Source organism: Microtus ochrogaster, unplaced genomic scaffold, assembly GCF_000317375.1.
Source record: "Microtus ochrogaster isolate Prairie Vole_2 unplaced genomic scaffold, MicOch1.0 UNK40, whole genome shotgun sequence".
Classification (NCBI taxonomy): domain Eukaryota; kingdom Metazoa; phylum Chordata; class Mammalia; order Rodentia; family Cricetidae; genus Microtus; species Microtus ochrogaster.
In genome coordinates this window covers 302,836-327,884 of record NW_004949138.1, presented here as the reverse complement: position 1 = coordinate 327,884, position 25,049 = coordinate 302,836, and the positions used below count along the sequence as shown (strand labels likewise).

The 25,049-nt window shown below is 34.9% G+C and overlaps 1 protein-coding gene across 4 annotated transcripts in view; it reads left to right on the top strand.

The window, feature by feature from the left end:
- Nucleotides 1-25,049, top strand: part of Tbc1d5 (TBC1 domain family member 5) — a 449,388-nt gene that overhangs the window by 140,599 nt on the left and 283,740 nt on the right. For all 4 annotated transcript variants that reach the window (XM_026790055.1, XM_013354327.2, XM_026790054.1 and 1 more), the window contains one exon: nucleotides 10,628-10,759. In XM_026790055.1, coding sequence (XP_026645856.1) covers nucleotides 10,663-10,759 — 97 coding nt within the window. In that variant the 5' untranslated portion in view covers nucleotides 10,628-10,662. The remainder of the gene's footprint in view (nucleotides 1-10,627; nucleotides 10,760-25,049) is intronic.

Below are 25,049 nucleotides of genomic sequence, written 5' to 3'. Positions count from 1 at the left end.
GTAATTTGTATCAATGTTTATGAGTGAGATTGGTCTGTAATTCTATTTCTTAGTAATGTCTTTATGTGGATTGTGTATCTGGGTAACTGTAGCCTCATCAAAAGAGTTAGGCGATATTCCTTCAGTTTCTATTGTGTGGAACAATTTCAGGAGTGTATTAGTTTTCCTTTTAAAATCCAGTAGAATTCTGCACTGAAACCACCTGGCACTGGGAATTTTTTTTGGTTGGGAGACTTTGGATGACTATTTCTATTTCTTTAGTAGTTATAGGTCTACTTACTTTGGTTATCTGATCTTGATTTAATTTTGGTAAGTGATATTTATTCAGAAAGTTGTCCATTCCTTTAAGTTTTCCAATATTCTGGCGTACAGCCTTTTGAAACATGACCTGATGATTCTCTGTATTTCTTCTGTTCCTTTTGTGCCCCCTTTCCATTTCTGATTTTGTTAATTTGGATATTCTCTCTCTGCCCTTTGATTAGTTTGGATAAAGGTTTGTCTATTTTGTTCAGATTCTCGAAGAACCAAATCTTTGTTTCATTGAGTATTTGTATTGTTTTCTTTGTTTTTATTTTGTTGATTTCAACTCTCAGTTTGATTATTTCCTGCCGTTTAGTCCTCCTGGGTGAGTTTGCTTCTTTATGTTCTAGAGTTTTCAGGTATTCTCTTAGCTCACTAAGTGTTGGATTTTTCCAGCTTCTTTATGTAGGCATTTAGTTCTGTGGACTTTCTCTTAAATTGTGTCCCATAAATTTGGGTATGTTGTGTGGTCATTTTCATTGAATTTTAGGAAGTCTTTAATTTCTTCCTTTATACTTCTTTGACCCGTTGATGATTCAGGTGAGCATTATTTAATTTCCATGTGTTTGTGGGTTTTTGGAATTAGTGTTGCTGTCGAATTGTTATTTTTGAAAATGGGATTATTCCAATTTTTTTTTATCTGCTGAGGTTTGCTTTTTTACCTAGTATGTGGTCAGTTTTTGAGAAGGTTCCATGAGGTGCTGAGAAGAAGGTATATTTTTTATGTTTGGAAGGAATAGTCTATAGATGTCAGTTAAGTACATTTTGTGTCATAACATCTTTTAGTTCCCTTATTTCTTTGTTAATTTTCTGTCTGATAGACCTGTCCAATGTTGAGAGTGGGGTGTTGAAGTCTCCCACTATTAGTGTGTAGGGTTTAATATGTGTGATTTAAGCTTTAGAAGTGTTTCTTTTACATATGAGGGTGCCCTTGTATTTGGGGCATATATGTTTAGTATTGAGATTTTGTCTTGATGCATTTTTTCCTGTGACTAATATGAAATGTCCTCTTTGTCTCTTGATTGATTTTTCATTTGAAGTTTATTTTGTTAGATATTAGGATAACTACACCAACTTGTTTCTTAGGTCCATTGATTAGAAAGTTTCTTCCCAACCCTTTACTCTGAGTAGATGCCTGTCTTTGCGGTTGAGGTGTGTTTTTTGTATCCTGCTTTCATATCCATTCTCTTAGCCTCTGTCTTTTTATAGGTGAGTTGAGTCTATTTATATGAATGGATATTAATGACCAGTGATTGCTATTTTCTGTTATTTTAGTTTTCATTTATGGTCATACTATTGTGTGTGCTTATCCTTTTTTTGGGATTTGCTGCTGAGAGATCATCTATTGTCTGTGTGTTTGTGTATGTAGTCAACTTCTTTAGGTTACTAGTACTTTCTGTAATGCTTGGTTTGTGGCTAGGTATTGGTTAAATCTGGTTCTGTCATGTAATATCTTGTTTGTTTCTGTCTATGTGATTGAAAATTTTGCTGGGTATAGTAGTCTGGGCTGGCATCCCTGGTCTCTTAATGTCTGCATAATGCTTGACCAAGGCCTTCTGGCTTTCATTGTTTCAATTGAGAAGTAAAGTTAATTCTGATAGGTCTGCCTTTATATACTTCTTTGCCCTTTTTCTTTGTAGCTCTTAATATTCTTTCTTTATTCTATGTGTAGTGTTTAGATTATTATGTGGCTAGGTGTTTTTTTTTTTTTTTTTGTTCCAGTCTATTTGTTGTTTTGTAAGCTTTCTGTATCTTCACAGACATATCTTTTTTTAGTTTGGGAAAGTTTTCTTCTATGATTTTGTTGAATATATTTTCTGTGCCTCTGTGCCTTTGAGCTGGAGTTCTGCTTCTTCTATACCTATTATTCTTAGATTTGTTCTTTTTATGGTGTCCCATATTATCTAGATATTTTGTGTTAAGCTTTTGTTAGGTTTAATGTTTTCTCTGACCAATGAGTCTGTTTCCATTGCATCTTCAGCGCTTGAGATTCTCTCTTTCATTTCTTGTATTCTGATCCTTTTGTGGTTCCTGATTGTTTTCTCAGAATTTCCATTTCTATAATTTCTTCGGTTTCTGTTTTCTTTATTGTCTCTATTTTGTTTTCATTCGTTAATCTCTTTGAGGGAATTAAATTCGTTAATTTCTTTGAGGGAATTTTTCAGTTCCTCCTCAAGCATTCTTCTAAAGTTACTTTTTAGGTCATTTTCTTTTGCTTCATCTTTATTTGTTCACTAGTTTTTATTGGTGTCGTTTTGCTCTTTGTGGTGTTGAGTGTGCTATTACCTTGTCTACTCATCTTTTCCTCTAATTGTTGTAGTTGTGTTTCTTGTTATCAATCTTCCAGGAGCCAGTGCGTCCAAGGTTCTGATGGTGGCTCTTCCTGCAGTCAGGGCCAAGGTTCCAGTTACCTGGGAGGTCACTTGGTATTTCTAAAAGTCACTCAGCACTCCCTGGTATTGTTCTGCAATACCTTTATTCCTTTGGCCCTGCTCTGGCCTGTTCCAGCACAGGTTCCTGGTTTGGGCCTTCTCTAGGAGGTTGCTGGCTCAGGGCTGCTACCTCAGAGGTTGCTGACTAGTTCCTGCATAGACAGAGGTCTCTGGCATGGGCCTGCCCCCTCAGGGGTTGCTCTCTGTACTTGCTCTTGTGGAGGTTGTTGCCTCAGGCCTGTTCCTGTTGTCCAATGGCTCAAATCTGCTTTTGTGGAGGTAGCTGCCATGAGGGCCTGCTTTTTGTCTGAGGTAGCTTGCTTAGGCCTGCTTCTGCTGAGGTCCCTGGCTTAGGCTTGATTCCTTTGAGGGGCCTGACTCAAGCCTGGTCCTACAGAGGTCTCTGGCTCCACATTGTTTGAATTTTTATTCCCCCAATTGTTGGAGTGGTGAACACTTTTTGAGCTGTTTCCTAGCTTCTTGTTTGTTTTTCTTCCTCCTCCTCTTTTTAGAACTCCCTGTTTAGGTCTTATCACCATCTTTTGAGTAGGTATTTTTTTTTTTTATATTTGTTTCTTTTGCTTTTTGAGTTCTTTTTTTTCTGATGTTAGTGTTTGAAATGTTTGCTGTCAAATGATACTTTGGCTTCTGTATTGCCTGGTTGATTGTTTTTTGAAAAGATGTAGTTCAGCACAATTATAATTTGTTTTAATTATGAAAACCCGGAGTCGGTTCCCATGGGAGGCCTTACCATCTCTGAGAAGTGGATAGAGGGTGGGATGGTGATGTGGGAGTGATTTCTTATTAATAAAGAAACTGCCTAGGCCCCTTGATAGGGCAACCCTTAGGTGGGTGGAGTAAAGAGAACAGAATGCTGGGAGAAAGAAGCTGAGTCAGAGAGTTGCCATGATTGTCCCACTCCAGGCAGATGCAGGTTAAGATCATTCCTGGTAAGCCAGCTCGTGGGCTACAAAGATTAATAGAAATGGGTTAGATTAATATGTAAGAGCTAGCCAATAAGAGGCTGGATCTAATGGGTCAGGCAGTGATTAAAAGAATACAGTTTCCGTGTAATTATTTCGGGTAAAGCTAGCCGTGTGGGCAGCTGGGTGGCGGGAAGCAGCCCGCCGCTCTTATTTCAACAGGATGGAGAGGAAGTAAGGGAATGGGAGGAGGAGAGGGAAGGGGAACTGGGATTTGTATGTAAAATTTAAAAAAATGTTTTAAAAGAGAAAAGAAAAAGAAAAAACCTTGAGTTAGATATAGAGTTCAATGCTGGAAATCAGAGAAGCAAAGCAGCCAGCCATTAGTTCTTCCCTCTACTGAATCCTCAGACGAAAAGGGTGATCCTGTCCCTAAGAATCCTCAGACTCAATGCCCTGTGTTCCTGCCCCTCCATGTTTATAGTCTTCTCCATAGCCATATCCCTTCCTGTGTCCACCTTTGTAGTGCTGGGATTAAAGCTAGGTGACTCCCAACCACTGGGACTAACATTGTGAGCCATCATTCCCTGACTACTGGATCAGTCTCATGCAGCTTGAAATTTCATGCTTTGTTGCTATCCACAGGAGCCCTGCTCTTTCTTTAAACAGAGTCAGAGTGGAATGAATACAGGGGGAGAACAGGGTTAGAGGGAAGGGACCAAGAAGAGAGGAGGGAGAGGAAACTGTGGCCAGCAAGATGTAAAGTTAAAACAACAAACAAAATCTAAAAATAAGGTTGCTATGATCATAGTGTTCCATCCCCGCTGTACTATCCCTGAGACATAAGTGCTTCTGCATTTTGATACCCAGTAGGTGGAGACAGCTTCTTTTCCTCGTCTTTTACATCTAAAGATAGCTTTGGAATCTTACGAGGATATTCTGGCATTTTTTTTTTTTTAAATAAAGATTGCTTGGTACTATAGGATGCTCAGAATTTATATAAGTAATAGCAGGTCTTTCTTAAGGCTTTACACGGTTGATTACTGGAAGGCCACAGGTATTACTATCTAATAGAATAAGCATTTTAGTACTACGAGTCTCTAACATACTATATATTTCTTATACATCTTGCTTTTAATATTTTATTCTAACAATACAAAAATTATAAGACTCTATCCGGGCCGTGGTGGCGCACGCCTTTAATTCCAGGACTCAGAAGGCAGAGGCAGGCGAATCTCTTTGAGTTCAAGCCCAGCCAGGTCTACAGAGCTAGTCAGGACAGGCTCCATAGCTAAGAGAAACCCTATCTCGAAAAAAAACAAAATAAGATTCCAATGTCTTTTAATTTTATTTTGGTCATTTTACTTGATATAGAAAGTTACTATATTCCTATAACTGTTATTAGACAACCCTTGATATTTCCAGTTCATGATTGAAATGAGTTTCAGTGTTTTATCAGCGGGTGTTAATGTTGAATGACATGTAGTCAGACAAACGCTTTTATATATAATTTATTTGGCATTGTAAGTACATTTATCTTGTGAGAATCAGACCCCCTATTGTCAAATGAAGTATTTTATAAAGGTTTGGAGTAAATAAATAATAAAACTACTTTGATATACAATCTAACAATATTAAATATTAAGACTTAAAATTATCAATTTAAACACTTAATTAACCTATTTAAAGTCCTTGTGGCTGTCTTACATTAAAGATTGAAAGATCTTTTAAACAGGACTTCATACTTTTTATTTTGTCTTCTTTGTAATTAATAATTTAAAAAATACTGTTTTCAACGAGAATTTTTTTTAGCTACTACCATTTCTAACTTAAAAAGGTGGTTTTTTTCCTCTATTTTGTACAATATTTATATGAAATATTCAGTTGTTTTGCCTTTTAATATGAAAATAAAACTTCTAAAGTTATGTCAGAGAAGCTTTTCATTAGAGCCAATACGTCATATTTTAGGTTAAATACACATCATAGTGAAGACATGCTACCTATGACACATACTTATTTTTGCTGTCTTCTTCCTGTTGGTTGTAAAATTTTGAGGTAGTTTGTTGAATCTCTTGTGGGTTTTTCTTTTTTCTTGAAGGAATACCACTTTGTCTTTTCAGTGCTTGATTTAATTAATTTTTAGTTTGCTATTAGTCAGGAATTCAAATGAATGAATAATGTTTAAGTTCACGTAAAATATGTTTGTCTTTAGAATAACATAATTCAGAATATTAATTATAACCAAGTATTACAAGCAGTGAAGAACTGAATACAAGCTAGAGCAAGCAAAATTTCAGTCAGTGAAAATAGATTAGTTTATTTGAATTTCTGTTTATATGATGCTATTTTAAAAAATCACATGCTATTCAATATATTACAGGTAGTATTGTACCCAGACATTGCTATCAACTGAAACTTAATTAAAATAGTGCTTGCTTTATACAAAAATACTGTAATGTTTTTAATATACTTTAAATCCCAACCATCATGACTTTCAAAATAGCCATTGTATTGTAAGCCTCATATTAGTGTATAAAAGTTTTCAGAGAGATACTTTCATATTTAGATTTAATATTGTAAGAACCAGACTTCTAAAAACAGTACACCTGCCTTTCAGATTAATTTTAGATTATGAATGAGAATTACAGCCTAATTTGTCAGCTCATTTTACTAGGATAGCTTTCAAAGTCGTATAGTAATACCAGTCTCAAGGTTTTTAATTTTGAGTTTTACATGAATAAAAATTGTAAGCTAGAAATAATAACAAAGAAAATATGTATCTTTTCTGAGATATTAGAATGTCTGTTGCTATGATTCTACAATTTATAAAAGCATGATTACTTTGGCTTATTTAAAACCAAGGGTATTTTTATTAGAATTTAAAGCCTGATTAGCATCTTTTAAGGGAACTAAAGTCTATCAATTACTGACTTAAGTTTTTATTTTCTAAGAGACATGTTTTTCAGCTATTCATATTTTCTTCCACAAAGAAGCTAGATGATTAGGTTGTCGCAATATAATATTCATGTCAGAATTTGTAAATGAAATTTTAGGTATAATGGAACATTGAATATGTAATTTTTTAAAACCCATCAAACAAATAAGCAATTTTAAGGGCTTTTTCTTTTATTGTCTGATATTATTGATAAATAATTCATCCAGGACAATGATTTAAATGAATATAGACACATTTGTTAAATGATCTTTAATAATAAACTTTGCTTTATAATAAACTTTTTTAGGTACCTTTAATGAAACACCAATTGGGGAATTCTTAGTAAATTGATTTCACATTTAAAACCAACATTTCGATTTTTGCAGGGTTATCCCAGTAGCAATAATATACATTCTTAACTTTTTTATTCTAAAAGCTACAATCATCCTTCATATCTTAAACAAGCAGTGGAAACGAAGGCAACGACTTTTAGTTACTTTTGAATTAGATTAGTATTTAAATCTTTAATTAAAACAAAATGAAGAACATCATCTATACTGTTTATCAGTAGATTACTTGAAAGTAACTTATTATTAGTCTGCAGGTTTACTTTGTTTAATTATAAATACTTTGCAGTGTCTCAGTTTTGATCTATAAACATAAATTATGATATATTGTATTCCTCATTTGTAAGGAATGATTGTAGATTACTATCTTTATGAATAGTTAACTTTAGATTCTGACTTTTCACTATTACCATAGATCTGTGAAGTTCTAGACCTGATTCTCATCCCTCCTAATGCTTTGTCTCCATGTTCCTCATGCTGTGGTGACCCCCACATTGCTACTTCATAACTGTGATTTTGGTACTGTCTTCAATTGTAATGTACATATCAAATATGCAGGATATGTGATATGTGACCCCTATTGGGAGTTGAGACTCAGAGGTTGCAAATCACTGTTCTAAAGGGTTATAACTGAGGCCAATTTTATTGAACCATTTCTGGAATTTTAACCTTCTCTAAGGGATGAAAAAATTCTTAATCGTTTTTTAGCATCTTGAACAGGTATGAATATCATGTTTTTCAGATGTAGGACTCTCTCTATACTATCTGTGCTTGTCTGCAACCTTCCCCTGCGTATTTGGGACAAAAGAAACACACTGTTATGGATCCCGGTTGATGCTTTCTGACCCCCATTTCTGAAACAGAATCTGTTGTAATCTAGGCATGAACTACTACGTTGAATTTGTTTAGTGTTGGAATTTGAACTCTGGGCTTCATACCTTTTAGGCAAACACAATGCCATCTTAGCTACTTTGCTTTCTAAAATAAACTTTGATCTCAGTTTAATTGTTATCTATTTTTCAGAAAGTTTAAAATCCCTAAAATTCATTCATTTGTATTTTTAAAGTTTGTAAGAGTAGTTTTACAGTTCTATAAAAAGAAGAAGGTAAAGTAATATGACTATGAGAGCCAGCTTAGATGGACTATTGAGGAGATTTAACAGCTCAGAATAGATGACATGTTCACATTTTACTTCTATTGTTTTTAATAATATAGAAAGAGAATATGAATCTTGCTTTAAAATACTCGTGTTCAAATATAAATTTGAAATCTATTTAAATAATGTACTCCATGGCAGTGATTATTTACAACTTTGCATTATTTGCCAATATGTGCAAGTAAGAAGACCTCACACCATCCTGGGTAACTGGTGTCTGTCTCGACAACACAGAGCCAGGATAAAGGAGGCTTCAGTTATTCAAGTAAGAACTCACACCATCCTGGGTAACTGGTGTCTGTCTCGACAAAACAGAGTATGTTCAAATTCTGGCTTTAATACTATATGATGCTGGAGAGATGGCTCAGAGAAAGAGCACTGGCCCTCTTCCTCAGGCCTGGTATTCAATTCCCAGTACCCACATACTCTCCTAAACTTCTATAATTCCAGTACCCATGTATGCATGCAGATAAAGCACATACATACACAAATTAATTAATGAATGAATTAACACTTTCTATGTTGCTGAGTAAATTTACTTTGATTTCTCGGGTGAAATATCAGTAAAGATGAAGATGTGTAACTAGGTTGTAGGGAGAATGAAGAGTGGCACAATGTTTCCCCATATATTCGGTGTTTTAGATGTTAACTAAGAACACCTGCTGGTCATATTTTAGTCTACAGTAGAGGACTTTGTCTTCATTTGTTTGTAAACTTGAATTCAACCATTTGATTCTGTTTTTTATACTATAACATCCTCTGTATTTTGTTATCCTGTTTTTGGATTCTGTTCTCCAAAATTCCTTCTATATGAGTTTATTGATTTGACTATACATTAGTAAACTGTGACAACTATCTTAGATACATGAGTTGTTTTTTTTTTTTTTTTTTTGGGGTTTTAGGAAATCCTGCTTCATGTTCCCTGTCTAGTTTGCCTCTCTGTCACTGGGATAACATATGACATAAAGCAGCTTGGGGATGGAAGAGTTTATAACATCTTATCAGTTAGACTCCTTCCTCAAGGGAGGCCAATGCAGGAGCCCAGACACAAACCTAGAGTCAGGAACTGAAGCAGAGAGTATGGAAGAACACGGATGTCTGACTTGCTCCCCCATGGCTTGCTCTGCTTGCTTTCTGGTTTCTACCCTAGAACCGTCGGCATAATCTCCCATAAATGTGTGAGTCTTTCCATACCAGTCAATCAAGTAAACTCCCCTCAGGTGTGCTCTTGTGGCCTTTGAGACTGCTCCTCTATTGATGCCCCTCCTCCAAGTGACTAGTTTGTCAGGGTCACAGACTCAGCCAGTACTTTCACGACATGTTTTCTGTTTTCCCTAACGTTCTACTAGTTTTGGTTTAGGCATAATTGCAAGGGAGTAGGGCTTATTGACATTGGATTGTCATTATGGGTGAGCAATGGAGCTGAATTGTTCTGACAAAAATCAGAAAAGCCACAGGGATATTTTACAAGGTAAGGATTTTAGAGCTAAAACAGACAGGATAGAGGCTCATTTTAAATTGCAGAAAGGTTAATAAGAATCTGTGTAGTTGTGTCTCTGAAGCCTGCTCCATATTTAAACATTAAATCTTGTCCTATTAACTTTTTTCTTATTTATTAGATATCATTTTCATTGGACTTGCTTACTCACTAAATTTTCTCAGTTTCTCTCATTTTATACTCCCACTGCCCTTGAAATTAAAAAATGTGATACTTGCATAATTTTGAATAAAAATTGATGAAAGTATTATATAAATTGATGAATTGGTTACATAAATTGTGATAAACATATAATGTAGTAATAGAGATCCATTAAAATTGTAATTTAGACACAAGGACAGCACTCATGGTAATTTAATAATTATGTAATTTATTAATAGTTCTATATATCAGTATGATTTACTTGGTTGTTCACATGGAAAATATGTACTCTAAATGTCGATAGTAAAGACATGCTTAAGTATAATACAATACAATATTAGCAATGCTTTTTCTTAATAATAATATTATGAGTAATTTTCGTTGGTATGTTTTTTATATTTTGAATGTCCTAATTAATGTGTATAGCTTTTTTTTTTTTTTTTTGAGACCAGGTTTCTGGAATTAGCTCTTGTAGTCCAGGCTGGTCCTGAACTCACAGAGATCTGCCTGCCTCCACCTCCCAAATGCTGGAATTAAAGGTGTGTGTCACCACCACCCAGCTGTGTATAGCTTTCTAAAACAAATGTTATAAATATGAGATTTCAAAAACTTTCAGATAAGCTGTTTATATAAATTTCACTAAAAATAAATGTGAGCCCACATCAAAATAAAGGTTATAAACGAAGTCTAGATTTTTTTTTGAAGCATTGTTGGCATGGAATTTTTTGACTCCTTTTTTTTGTTCTTTTTTTACAAGTGTACTAATAGACCCTTGTAGCCTACAGAAAACTTGTTGATGCCTACCGTGCTCTTTTAATAATTTCATTCTGCCTAGTATTCCTTCCCAATTACATAAGAAAAAAATTAATCTTTTTTTCTTTGGATTTTCATCTAGGTAATCACTTTTGGTGACTGTCTCCTCTTTATGCAATGTATCAGTCCATATCTGAAACTAGACATCCTCTGCAGTCAGAAGAACAGGAAGTAGGCATTGACCCCTTGTCCAGCTATTCACATAAGACTGGAGGTAAGTTTTGTGTGCAAATGCTATTTGCATATGCTGGGAACTTAACAGAGGGACTTCAGTAAGTTCTGTCCACACTATAAGTGTCATCCTTTCTATGAAGTTAATCAGAATATTTTGCTAGGTATGTATAGAATCTTCTTGATGCTAATGAATATCAGAAATAGTTCCCTTTTATTGAAGGTAGAATGCATATTAGCAAAAGTTATATTCTTGACAGTGCCTTTAGTATATACATTTTTTTAAAATACAAAATGTCCTTTGTGAAACATGTTTTGAAGAATCATAAACTGTAGGTATTGACTTTTCAGTTAATCTACTCCTTCTCCCCACTCCCCTCACACACACATTAAATTCTGCTAAATTCTAAGATGAAATTTTGGTAGTGTTTCACATATATTTTTTTTTTGTAAAAAATTGAAATTGTGTCACACTCTTATAGATATGTGCAATAAAATTGTTAAATTGTAGATTATTGAAAGTTGTTCATTATTGATATTTTACTATTTAAAGTGCTTCAAATATATATGTGTGTGTGTGTCAGAATTAAATATTATTTTTCCATATTTACTTAATAGTAGACTTGCTGAAAAACATGAGTTTATAAAAATTTTGAAGCCTTATTCTTATGCTTTAGTAGTTCATTGAACACTTAATATAGTTCCTTGCTCAAGTTACTAATTTTATTTTTTCACTCATGAAATGTATATGTCATGGTTATAAGATATATTTTAATTTGTTAAGATCTGCCATGACATTTTGGTAATTTTAAAAAATTGACTCCTATAATGGTTACTTCTATAGAACAAAGACTCTTTATGAAGCTTGTTTGTTTGTCTTTTTTGATGGTGTGTGTGTGTGTGTGTATGTGTGTAAGACTCTTTAATGCTTTGTACACACTATAAATGCCATTGATATTTTTTTGCTAAAAATAGCACCTTTTGCCCTTCAAAATTATTTTGTATTTTTACTTTTTGTTACATAAGGACCTAAAAAAACTGTTTAAATTTTGGTAATATGAAAATTAATTTGTATTATTTTAATTGAAGTGTCTCAATATGATGTTAGAAAGCCTCAAAGCTTTTATGCTGATGTTTCCCTTAAATTTATACCTGTAAGTATTTGTAATTCCATAAATGCTCTAAAAGGGAATATATATATTTATTAGAAGTGTGAGTTCGAGACCAGCCTGGTCTACAGAGCTAGTGCCAGGACAGGCTCCAAAGCCACAGAGAAACCCTGTCTCGAAAAACAAACAAAAAAAAATAAATAAATAAATAAATAATTAATAATTTTGCCAGTACTTTTCGGAATATTTCTTGTTTATATGCTTATTTGGCTTATTTGAGAAGATCATTTTCTGTTGTGTTTTAAGTGAATATTTTTCTCTGGGCTATTTCATTAAATATTGAACATTTTTGTAACCTGGTTAAAAACATTTTAAGTTAATTTTATCTTTTATTGTTTAAAAGAATGTGTAGTTAGTTACCTTTACTGAAAGGGATTTTCATTTATACCCTAGCCTAACATTTCTGTGACATACCAAGTTATTAGGACTGAATTGATGTTTTAAAGTGCCATTAATTCATTTACCCCAAATGTTCATTAACAATGTAAATGTATGCTGATGTTCTATGAGACAAGGAAGTGACTAATGACTCTTCCAACTAACAACACTTAAAATGAATAGAAACTTTAGATAGCTAATCTTGAAGTAATCAAGACCCTCATTCAGCTTGGCATCTCTGTATGCTCTAAAACAGCTGTCAACTGTTAAAAATATATACAAAACACACAGACATGCAGGCACATAAGGAAAGAAAGATATGTAAATATCTGTTTTTTCTAAGCCATAAAGGTTACTAACCATAGTGCGTTTTGTGTGTTGTATATGTAAACATTGTACATCAAGTACCTATTTGATCATCTTAAGTTTCCATTTTGCACACACACACAAAAATTATGTATTATATTTTCTTGAGGTTGTCATATTTACTTGATTAATCATCACCTTTGTAGTTCAATTTGTGTCTTGCATTGAGATTTTTGAAGGATTTAGAAGCTTTATGCACATTTTTGCAGTAGCCTGTAGGGGTAAAGCACCCATTTGAATTAGTAGTTTTCTTCCTGGACTCATCTGCAATTAAAAACAACCGTGTTAGCAATTCCACTAGTAAAGCATTCTTCTATTTTATCAAATCTGAGTCCAACATTTGTAAAGAAACAGTACTGTTAAATGATTTTGAGCATTCTTTTAAAATTTGGCAAAAAAATGGGATTAGAAAAAGAAAGCTACATATTTTATTTTCACTGTAGAAGAAAGAACTGCCCCAACATATGTGTGACACCTTAAAGCATATCTCCATATTAATTACACTTTTGATCTCATTTTTCTAAATTTTAAATACTATAGAAATATATTATGGGATATTTTTGTGCCTTGGCATGTTTTCTCATATGTTTAAATTACCGGCTTAAATTCAAGAGTCTTTGCTCAAAGAGTAATGATTGCTCACATACCCATAATTCCACAGAAAACAATACATAGATTTTCTTTTTGTTTTCAAAATTATTTGTCCTTACCATCTGACTTTAAATGATTACTCACCTGAAAATGGTTATTTTTAACTGAGCCTTTTAATCTCATTATATAGCCCTGTCTGAACAGGAACTCACTATGTAGGCAAGGTGAGTGGTCTTGAGCCCACAGTGAGATGTCTTCTTCTTCCTGCTGAGTGTTGGGGTTAAAGTCATGTTTACTAGTAAACAGAAAGCACGTAGACCATGTACCTAGTATTAGCTTATTTATATAAAATATTTATTGAAAGTTTAATATCTAGGGAAAGCATATTGAATAGTAAATTGTTCCTTTTATAAAATTTATATTTAAAAATATAATTTTATTATTTGAGGATTTCATTCAATGTGTTTTGATCATACTCAGCTCTTCTTTTCTCTCACTAACTCCAGTACTACACCTCTCCAACCCCCCAACTTTGTGTCCTCTTTTTTTTTTTCCGTAATAATCTTTTAGGCCCAATTTGTGCTGCTCATAAACTTGTGGATGTGATGCCATCCGCTGCATCTTTGTGGACACACCAAGGTCCACGCCCTTAAAGAAAAGGGATTCTCTTGCTCTCAGCAGCTAGCTGCCTCCCATGTTGACAGGGTTGGTCTTGTGTGTCTTACCGAATGATGTAAGCCAGACCCAGAGAGACAGTGGTCTCATTTTCTCACCCATATGTTGACATTAGCATCAAATCTTTATGTTTGTGTTTCTAATGTGCAAGAAACAGAAAATTCTAACGTGTGGGATTCAGAAAAGTGGAGCCGTTGGTGGGGAGTGATCTTAATGGAGGTGTGTGAAAGGGAAGGGAAGATGAAGGCGCAGGAGGGCTCGCTAAGGAGAGGGAAGATGTTCCTCCCTGAAGCCAGAGCTTGGTAAATACAAAACGCAGTGTCAGGGGTGCCCCAGAGACCCCAAACATTACAGGCTATTGACATGCTTCTTTGATTGATTGGTTGGTTGGTTTGGTGTTTTGTTTTGTTTGGTTTGGTTAGGTTGGTTTTTGAGACAGGGTTTCTTTGTGTAACCCTGGCTGACCTAGAACTAGCTCTGTAGATCTCTTGGTTACCTATCAGAAGTCACATTTTACTTTTCGAGAGATAATAAGCATTGACAAATTAAGTACAGAAATAAAGGGGATAAAATCAGTGCTAACAATTAAAATAGGATAGTATTGCAATGAGTACTTAAAATTGTCAGGAGTCCTCTAAGAAATTGGGGATTTTGCTGTATGTGAATGACAGGATTTCAGGCATGTAAAGATGGTATCTGTGGGAGGAGTGCCAGATCTCTAAACAAAGAGTTTGTACTAAGTAAGTCCCCAGGAAAGGAGTAAACTTGGTAGGAAGGGAGCTTTCTATTTACTTGGCACCAAGGCTAACTATTAGCAAAATGGCATAGAATAGGCTAGGTTAGGGTACTTGTAAACCTGGCCAAGAAAGGTAGATTCATTTTGTATAAACTGAGAATTATTAAATGGTTATCTAATATACTGTTATGTTGGTGGACCCTATAAGTTCTTCGTGGGGGTCATTTAGCCTTCTGATTTTATGGCATTAAATGATGGCTTTGTTATGATTTTAGAATATCTTTAAAATATGTTTTCATATTGCTGTCTTCCAAAGGAATATGTTTATTTCCTCAAAATTTTAATAACTTAGTTTGAGCAGTTTAATGGTGAAATAGGTTTTGTTAGTCAGGGAATAAATGATACTGTGATATTTCACATGTATCTGAAGATATTTTTGTATGATTCATTATGTAGCATATAACCATATTATTAAAACATAATGAGTGTATGCAGTCTAGCTAGACCTTTCATGTTGTTTCGAGGTGTGCATACGAGGATGTGTACACTTGCACACGTGAGCTTGTACATCTACATGTAATCAATATTTTCCTCCTGCTGATGTAAGGGAAAATTCATTCCTCTAGGAAATATTAGAAGAAGGTGTTTAATGCTCTTCAATTTAATTTGCTAGTATCACAATTAATACAATTAGGGTCACTTTAAATGAAACTATTAGCAAATTGACTAATTTACTTTAACAATGTCAATGTGTTCTCACAATTACTTTTGCTTTAATTAGTGTACAAGCTATTATTTAATAGCATACTTCACATAGAAAAATGCAGTAATGAATTCTTACCTCTATTAAAGAAAAACTTTTAATGGCCTAACTAATTTTTATACAAGAGCTGTTAGCTATAAAGTATTGGAAGACACATGGAAAATCAGAAAGCAAAGCTTGCAAAAATGTAAATAAAACATTTCTTGGTAGTTTTCAGGTTTGCCATTTTATGTCCTATTTATCATTGTGTTAATAGTATTAAAAAGTTGTTAATAATTGTTAGGGCAAGGAACGTGTCCTGGACAGCCTTAGTAGTGTTGAGTTTAATTTTGTCTTTGTTTTATATTGCTGTAGCATTTCAATTTAAGAATATAATAAAGTCACTTTCACTTAACTACCTTAGTGGAGGAGAATTTATATGTTTGTACAATATAAAATAGGCAAAATAATTCTCAAAAGGACTTTGGCTTTATATACTAATCTGGGTATTTTTTTACTTTAGAATTAAGTCTTGAATTCTGAAAAAGTTTCTTGGAAGGACATACAAAGTAGTTTACCACTCCTGTGAGTCTCTTAAAAAAATACTTGTTTATGGATATGGGTGTATTTCTGTGTAAGTGTATGGCACATATATGTAGGTATCTATGGAGACCCCAAAGCACTGTTAGATTCCTTGGATCTGTAACTACAGGGAGCTGTGAGCTACCTGATCTACCTGCTGGGAGTGAACTTAGGTCCTTTGGACGAGCAGCATATTTATAAATAGATAGGATCCATATCACTGAATATAATAATTTTAAATTGAGACTCTTTGGTCTAGTTTAATCAATTCACTAAATTTCTGCTATTTTAGGTGTCTATCCTTTTTGGCCCGTTACTAAGAGAAAAATTTATAAAGATACAAATTTAAAAATAGAGCATATGTAATAGGTAATTAGATATTACATATTTAATGAAAAATGTGAGAATCTTGGAGGATGCACAGAGTGAAAAGTTAATTACATCTCATTCCATTGAGATTCAGAACTGTCTTTTTTCTACTTTCTGTCAGCTTCCATGCCCTCACTAGAAACTCTCTCTTTCCTTCCGTCCTGTGCCCACCCCACTTCCACAGCTCTACTTTTTCTTTCCTTCCTCCTCTTCCCCATTACAAATGGTATTCACAATAGATTTAAATAGAGAAACATGTTGCAAGGAGGGCACTTGTTGTTTCCCAGCTGCCTGGCTAGCTTAGACCCGAAATAATCACACAGAAACTGTATTAATTAAATCACTGTTTGGCCCATTAACTCCAGCTTCTTATTGGCTCTTAAATCTTAATTTAACCCATTTCTATTAATCTATGTATCGCCACATGGCTGTGGCTTACCTACTAAAGTCCCATGCTGCTCCAGAGGGTTACATGGCTTCTTTCTCACTCTGCCCTCTTTCTCCCAGCATTCAGCCAAGCTTTCCCTACCTACCCAAGTTCTGCCCTGCCATAGGTCCAAACAGTTTCTTTATTCATTAATGGTAATCTCTGCACACACAAGTGACTGCCACATCAGAAACAGATTTTTTTTTTATTAAAGCATTAATTGGTCTTCTCTCAACCCTTGCTAGTTTTTGTACTATTTATTTACTTTTGAAACAGGGTCTCACTATGGGACCCTGACTGGCCTGAGACTCTCCTTGTAAACCAGCCAGGCTTCAAACTCACAGGTGAGTCTATCTTTCTCTGCCTCCATAGTGCCAGAATTATAGGCATGAACTAGCATATCTGGCTTGTAGTTTTTATTCTTAACATTCTCTGTGTTTTCTGGAAATTGTCTTGTACCTTTTTGAAATAATGTCATTTGCATTTGAAATGTTTGATCTTTCTTGTAAGTCAAGATCAGTTTACCTTGTGTTAGAGCTACACCATTTCAGAAGCAATTCCCAAGCCTGTACTATATCCCTTGCTGTTGGGATTGACTAAAAGAACACCCTAGAAGACCTCTACATCTATCTAATCACTTTTCAACAATAAGACATGTCTTCTCTTTAAAGTTCAGTGTGTTTCCAGAATAGTCAATATATTGTTGAAAGAGTAAGAAAAAAACTAAAAAATGGATGAGCAGAAGAGGAACCAAAGTCACTGCTTTACTGGATATGTCATCGCCCGTTGTCAGAAACTAGAGAAGAAGGTACAATACAGTTCACAAACCATAGTGTTCATTTTTGTCTTCCAGCAAACCAACATCAGCTCTCAGTATATCAGAGGCCCTTAAGTTCTTTGATCTGGTAATCGAACCTTAGGTTTTTTGTTTTTACTGTTTTTCCCAATTATGACATCAGGTTTCATTCTGAAAAGTAATGTTCCACATCAATTTGTAATGAAGTAGTATTACATCCCTTACTCTTTGTGTCTTTTGGGATAAACTGTAAAGGGAAGGCTTAGACATCAAGAGTGGAACTCGACCTTTGGTTCTTTAAGTAATTTCAGTCAGGGAAAATATGGACGATATGTTCACATAAGAGGGACATTTTCTTTTTTCTTATTTTAATTTTATTTATTATTTTTAAAAGAAAACTATTTTTTAAATTATGCCTACCCATCCAAGTTCCCACTCCTTCCCCTCCTCCCATTCCTTCCACTTACACCCCCACCAAACCCCCACCCACTCCTCAGAAAGGGTAAGGCACATTGCTTTGGGGAAGGTCCAAGGCCCTCCCTAGTCTCTCTAGGCTGAGCAAGGAGAATAGGTTCCCAAAAAGCCAGTACATGCAGCAGGAATAAATCCTGGTGCCACTGCCAGTGGCCCCGCAGTCTGCCCTAGCCATGCAATTTTCAGTCACATTCAGAGGAACTAGTTTGGTCCTATGCTTGTTCCTTCCCAGTCCAGCTGTGTTGGTGAGCTCCCATTAGCCCAGGTAGACTGTTTCAGTGGGTGCCCCCATCATTGTCTTGACATCTTTGTATATTCTCACTCCTCCAACTTCTCAACTGGACTTTGGGAGCTCAATCCAGTGCTCTGTTGAGGGTCTCTGCCTTTGTTTCCATCAGTTGCTGGATGAAGGTTCTATAGTGACATTTAAGATAGTCATCAATCTGACTACAGGGCAAGGCCAGTTCAGGCACCCTCTCCTCTATTGCTTAGGGTCTTAGCTGGGGTCATCCTTGTGGATTCCTGGGTATTTCTCTAGAGCCAGGTTTCTTGCTAACCCCATAATGGCTGAGGGACATTTTCTCCAACCATTCATTTTGAGAGAAACTCATGGGATAAAATTATGATTTTAAAACAGTTATTTTTGCATAAGTTCTTAATAGTTACTATGGTTTTATTTAATATATAATATGACAAACTGATACAAAGGCAATGTTTATTAGCTCTTAGGTTAAATTATTTTTAATGTAGTTGTCAGGCATAATATTATAATTAAATATTTAGTAATGAAAATTTAACTTTATGTTAAAATTAAGATGACAAGTAATTTGGTAACATATTAAAAATAAATCTTTTGATAAACTTCCCAAATTATATATTCAATACTTGATATTTTTGTGTATTCTATTCTTAATTATTTAGGAATGATTAGTTTGATATATGTATGTGTGTTAATACTGTATAGCAATATGTGATGCTTTAAAATAACATAATTATTTGCATATATATCTCTATAAATTTAAAATTTGAAAAGTCAGTGAACTTTAATAAGAGCAGAAATTTGGGTTATGGCCTAATCGTTGAAATGTGCAGTTCTGAGTCTTGTTTTTAAGTCAGATTCACGTCATATTTGTTGGGAGACAAAAGAGAATAGTTGTCATTTAATATGTTTTAGAGTTCAATCTATGAAAATAATTGAGATTAAATGTAGAGTTTTCCAGAAAATGTTGGGAGATGAGAGGCTCAGTTTATGTAAAAAGATCCTTAAAGAATGGTTTTCAGTTGCATCATTGCTTCAAAATTGAAATTCTTATTTATAATGTAATTTTGGAGGTAATACTATATTACAATTCTTTCAGAAGACTAATAGGTACTGTCTTATGAAAAAGAGATTTCATTTATTCAGATACCAGTTTTAAGGGGAAGTGATGAAACATTTACAAGCTTGGTAAATTTTGCCATTTAAACATATGCATGCCATGCACACTTACACACACATTGGGTGTATATTTATGCACAATCTGGCCTTTTAACAAAGAAAAATAAGACTATGTTTGGGCTGCCACTGATAGGGAAAAAAACAGCTGAGACTTTAATGAACACCATACTGAGGGCATGTAGGACATAAGGCAAATTAAGTAGGTTACAAACTGCACATCTTCTATTTAGATACAGAGATCTCCCCAGTCCTGACAATTAGTTGGACAGGCAAAGCAGGCAGATAGACAGAAACAGAAGGAGATCATTTGTATCAATTTGAGAAACAGAGGTAGTAATGAAAGAAAATTGCCACACAGCTCTTTCCTGGTGAAGATGTTCTTCCTGTTTTCACCAAAAATAAACTCATTTGGTTAAATACAACCTCCTTTTTTATTTACAAATAAAGACCAAAAATAGTTTTGTTGTTGTTTTGTGTTTTAGAAAAGATGTTCTGGACACTTAAATTTTAGTCTTAGTAATGTGATAGCATCGTTTAAACTCTAAATATGAATTATCTGTTCTGGAAAACCCTTTCAAAGTATAGGAGTTTTAGCTGTGGAAACCTAAATACATTAATGATGACAAAGAAGTTCCAGAATGAGGCAACCTTCCCTTTGTTTCTTTTGTAACATTTCTTGGTGAAGCAAACACAAATGTTGCAGGGCCATTTTAATTTGTCCCTGTAACTGAATAATTCTTTGTTATTATTCACGTCATTTTTAATTATATTTCTATTATTTAAAGAAAACTGTATGGGAAACATTTACATATTTGCTTTAGCTTATGTATTACATTCTAAAATGTGTTACTCATGTTTAGGGTTTGAACTTTTTTTTCTACAAAATCAAGTCCTTTTCAGCTTTCAGAGAAAAAAGTATATATTCCAAGATCATTTACTTTGTATCTTAAAACATAAAAAAAAAAGAAATGATTTGTTTGCCAAAAAAATAAACAGTTGAAATATTTTCAGGTCATACTTTTTTCAGCCTTATGATGATTTGGATTGCTACATTTTTGAACTATTATTTTTTTGGGAATTTTGATTTTCTCTTCATGTGTTTTCTCTGTGTTGTGTGTGGCATATGGGAATGTGTGTATATAAGCAGGTAGACATGCCCATGTCCTTGCATGTGGAGAGTAGAAGGATGACTTTGTGTTCTGCTCTTTGTTCCTTCTGCCGAATTCTCCCACCACTGGACCTGGAGCTCATGGTTGAGGTTAGCCTGGATCTCCCGGTCTTCATCTCTGTGGTTATAGGTGCATACTGCCTTCCAGAGCTTTGGATGTGAGCCCTAAGGGTTTGAGCTTAGGTTTGATTGCTTACACAAAAGTTGCTGTTACCTACTGACCTATCTCCTCCTTCCTCAGAATTTAATTTAAAAAATTATATTTGCTTCAGAAAAGGTTTGTGGTACAGTTTGAGACATTAATCTATAAATGACTTTTTGTTTGATCTTCTAAGAAGGAAATAAGAGGGAAGTCTTTTTAATGTGTTATTATATAGTACTTTAAAATATAACTTTGTAAATTTTAGTATTTTTTCATAGACTGTTTCCTGAAGTACACCTTTAAATATTTTACACTTTTAGTTTATAGATGTTTGTACAACGGCTTTTATGAGTTCAGTGTCTTAAAAGAAGTAATACATGTTTGGCATATACGTGACACTATTATTTCATGCTATTAGTAAATAGTGTATTAGTTATCTTTGCTCCTTTTCACACATTCTCTGAACTAAATAAAAGAAAGTGATAAGAATTTACTCTGGGGCTAGCTCTGACTGCTCTTCCAGAGGACTTAGATTTAATATCTAGCACCCAATTGACAGTTCACAACCACCCTTAATTCCAGTTTCAGAAGATCTGACATCCTCACACAGAATACATGCAGTCAAAACAACAATGCACATAAAAATAAAAATAATGAGTAAATAAAAGAAAGAATTTACTCTGATTCATGACAAAATAAGTCATACAGCACTCACACTCATTGTTGGATTTGTTTCTGTGTCAATATAATGGCCGAATATTAAATGAGTGACTGAGCCACAGTTTCATTTCCTACCAAGCCACTTACCATTAAGTTTCATGAGAGAGTCAGCACTTTATGAGAACAAAAAGTGTCAGGTTTCAGGAGGCTTACAGTAACTGTTGCCACCTGTCAAGGTAATTAAGTGAGGCGTAGTGGTACATGCCATTCATCCCAGCACTCTGAATACAAAGGCAGGTTAGGCTAGTTTGAGGCTAGCCTGGTCTACCAAAGTATCTGTGAGTGGGCCAGGCCTACCTCAAACTCACAGAGCCTATGATTTGAGACCCTGGCTAAAACAAACAAACAGCCAATAGTTATTATATTCAATGAGGAAAAAATAGAAGTTTTCTAATATCTAACGGGCTATGGACTGACCCTACCTGCTACTGACCCAAGATAGGTACAAACATAGCCCAATACAAATTGTAAATTTGCACATTATTATATTTGGTAAAATTGTTTTTAATGACTTGGTTGTACATTTCTAAACTTTGCAAATGACAATTTATCATTGCATTGTCAGAAGGCTTGATGTGCTTTCTAGAACAAGAGAAGGATGCCTCTTTACCACTTTCTTTTATCCTTGAAAGACCCAGATCTACTTAGGCAGAATTTGATGCCCTTTTGGTTTTGAAGACTGAAAAAGATGAAGGCAAATTATCCTTGTTTATAGATGGCATGGCTGTTGATAGTTGTTGAAGTGAGAATGGCCTCCACAGACTCATGCATTTGAATGCTTAGTACCTGGTTGATCTGTTGGGAGATCCTATGAAGGTGTGTCCTTGCTGGAATATGTAATCACTGTGGGCAGGTTAATGCGTTTAAAGTTGCACAGCACCCCAGTTTGCTCTCTCTGCTTTGGCTTGTGATTGAGATGAGCTCTCAGCTTCCTGTTCCTGCCACCATGTCTGCTGCTTGCTGCCATACCTTCCTGCCACGATGGGCTCTAATCCCTAGAGAACACTAAACCCAGATAACTCTTTGTTCTCTTAGCTGCCTTGGCTGAGGTGTTCTATCACAGCAACAGATAAGTGACTAATATTCATATATAGAGAGATCACCAGAAACTCCACACACATTAAAAACCCTATAAACTAATGTGGGAATTTATTAAAGTTGCATGTATAAAATTTAACATGCATATACCAGTAACATCTTTATTTACTAGTAGCTAATTAAACAAAATACCAAGGATTGCATTTAGCTGGGTGGTGATGGCACTTTTATCCTTTAATCCCAGCACTCAGGAGACAGAGACAGGCTGATCTCTGTGAGTTTGAGGCCACCCTGATCTACAGAGCTAGTTTCAGGACAGGCTCTAAAGTACAGAGAAACCCTGCCTTTAAAAAAATAATTTTAAATAGCTACACAAACAAAAATATTTAGAACTAAATCTAAGTCAGGATATGAAGATTAATACAAACAAAACTATCAAATTATGAGCATTAGAAATTGAATGGGACAGAGAATAGTGAAAAAGATTGGTTTTATGTATTGAAAGGTTCAATAACATTGGAATTTCAATATTACCTCTATGTAGTCTACAAATTCTATATAGTCCATATTAAGTAGCAACTAGAACTAGAAAAGTACTTATAAAATTTGTATGGGACATGCATACACACCACACACACACACACACCCCAATATACACCCCAGTAGCCCAAGCCATCTTTAAACAAATAGAAGAGTACAGATGAGAGTCCATTTTACATATATGACAAAGCTATCATAATCTAAGCATCATTGGATTTCATAAACATAGCCAGAAAGTACTAGAAATATAGCTTAGTGAGTGAAGTGCCTGTAAGAGGACTTGGGTTTGATTTCCTAAACCCATATTAAGGGGAAACAAAACCCCAACAAGATATTCCATGCTTTGTGCTTATAATCATCATGCCAGAGAAGTGGAGAAAGAGGGATTCCTGTGGCCCATTATCCAGTCAGACTGGCATACTCGACAGTTCCAGACATTCAGAAACACATAGGGTGGATGGTGCTTGACAACCGAAGAATGGACATTTAAGGTTACCTTCTGGTTTCTGCATACATACCTACACAGACATGCGCACTCACACACATATGAATCCACAAAAATAGCCATGTGGATATGCTAGATTGTTTTATATCCATGTGACACAAGCTAGAGACATCTGACAGGAAGGAACCACATTTTTGACAACTTTATAAGATCAGGCTATAGGTAGGCTAATAGGGCCTTTTCTTAATTAGTGATTGATGGATGAGAACCCTGCCCTTTGCGAGTGGGGTCAATCCAGTGCTGGTTCTTGGTTTTATAAGGAAGCAAGCTGAGCAAGCCCTCAGGAGCAAACCAGTGAGAAGCACTCCTTCATGGCTTTTATATCAGTTTCTCCCTTTAGTTTCCTGCTGTTTGAGTTCATGTCCTGACTTCCTTCAGTGATGAACAGTGCTGTGCAAGCCAAATAAACCCTTTCCTCCGCAAGTCGCTTTGGTCATGGTGTTTCATCACAACAATAGTAGCCCTAACTAAGACAGAGCAAGCAAGTGAAACAAACTAAGAGAGTTTGGCATTAAAAGTACACACCTGCAACCAACTATTTTTCAACAGATGCCAGGGAGTCGATGGCCATTAATATAATGGGCAGAAACTATTTCAAAAAAGAAAATGAAAACACATTTAAAATCAGCATTTGATTTGACATAGATTTTTTTTCTTTTTTTTTTAAAAAAAGCATTCACACAGTGGCCAAGAGGTATGGCAAAATGTTCGACATCATCAGTCCTCAGGGAAAGGGAAGTCAAAACTGCAATAGAAAAACCTCATGAAAATGGCTTTTATCAATAAACATTAAACATGGCAATCCAGATTAGTAAATGTGACTGCTTCGCCGAAAAAGGTACCAAGCCACATGGCTAACACATACAAGAATTATGGGCTAAAATAAGTTATAAGAGCTAATAAGAAGCCTGAGATACTAGACAAACCAGTTTATGAAGAAAAAATTCTACCATTCTGACATGGATAAACCTGAAGATTATGTTGTTAAAGCAAGGAAGCCAGACACTAAAATGAGAGTACACATGGTCATACTGATATAAGGGATCTAAAAAAAAACGTTCCCAAAGCAGTTCGCTTGAAGACAATAGCTAAGAGTGAGGACTGCAGAAGCTAAACTCTAGGTAGATAGAAACAAGAGGGTGTGATGTGTTGTGCACTACTAAGAGTTGATCAAGAATACGTGTATATTTTTAAAGATAGAGTAACGGTTTTTGAGGTTTTCCTTATAAATATTTCACATTATTTATGAGCATATACATAAGTTCACCATTTGAAGGCATAAGTCACAAACAATCCCACACCAGTTTGGAATTATGATTAATAGAATGGTTATTTAAGGGGGAAAAACTTACAGTTCACCTTCCCAGACAACAACCCTCTGCACAATCAGGAAGAGAGCCTAGTCGTCGCCAGAAGCAGAGCCGGAAGCCAGAGACCTAGCTAGCGGAGGGCAGTGGCAGCATTCTTAAAGAGAGAG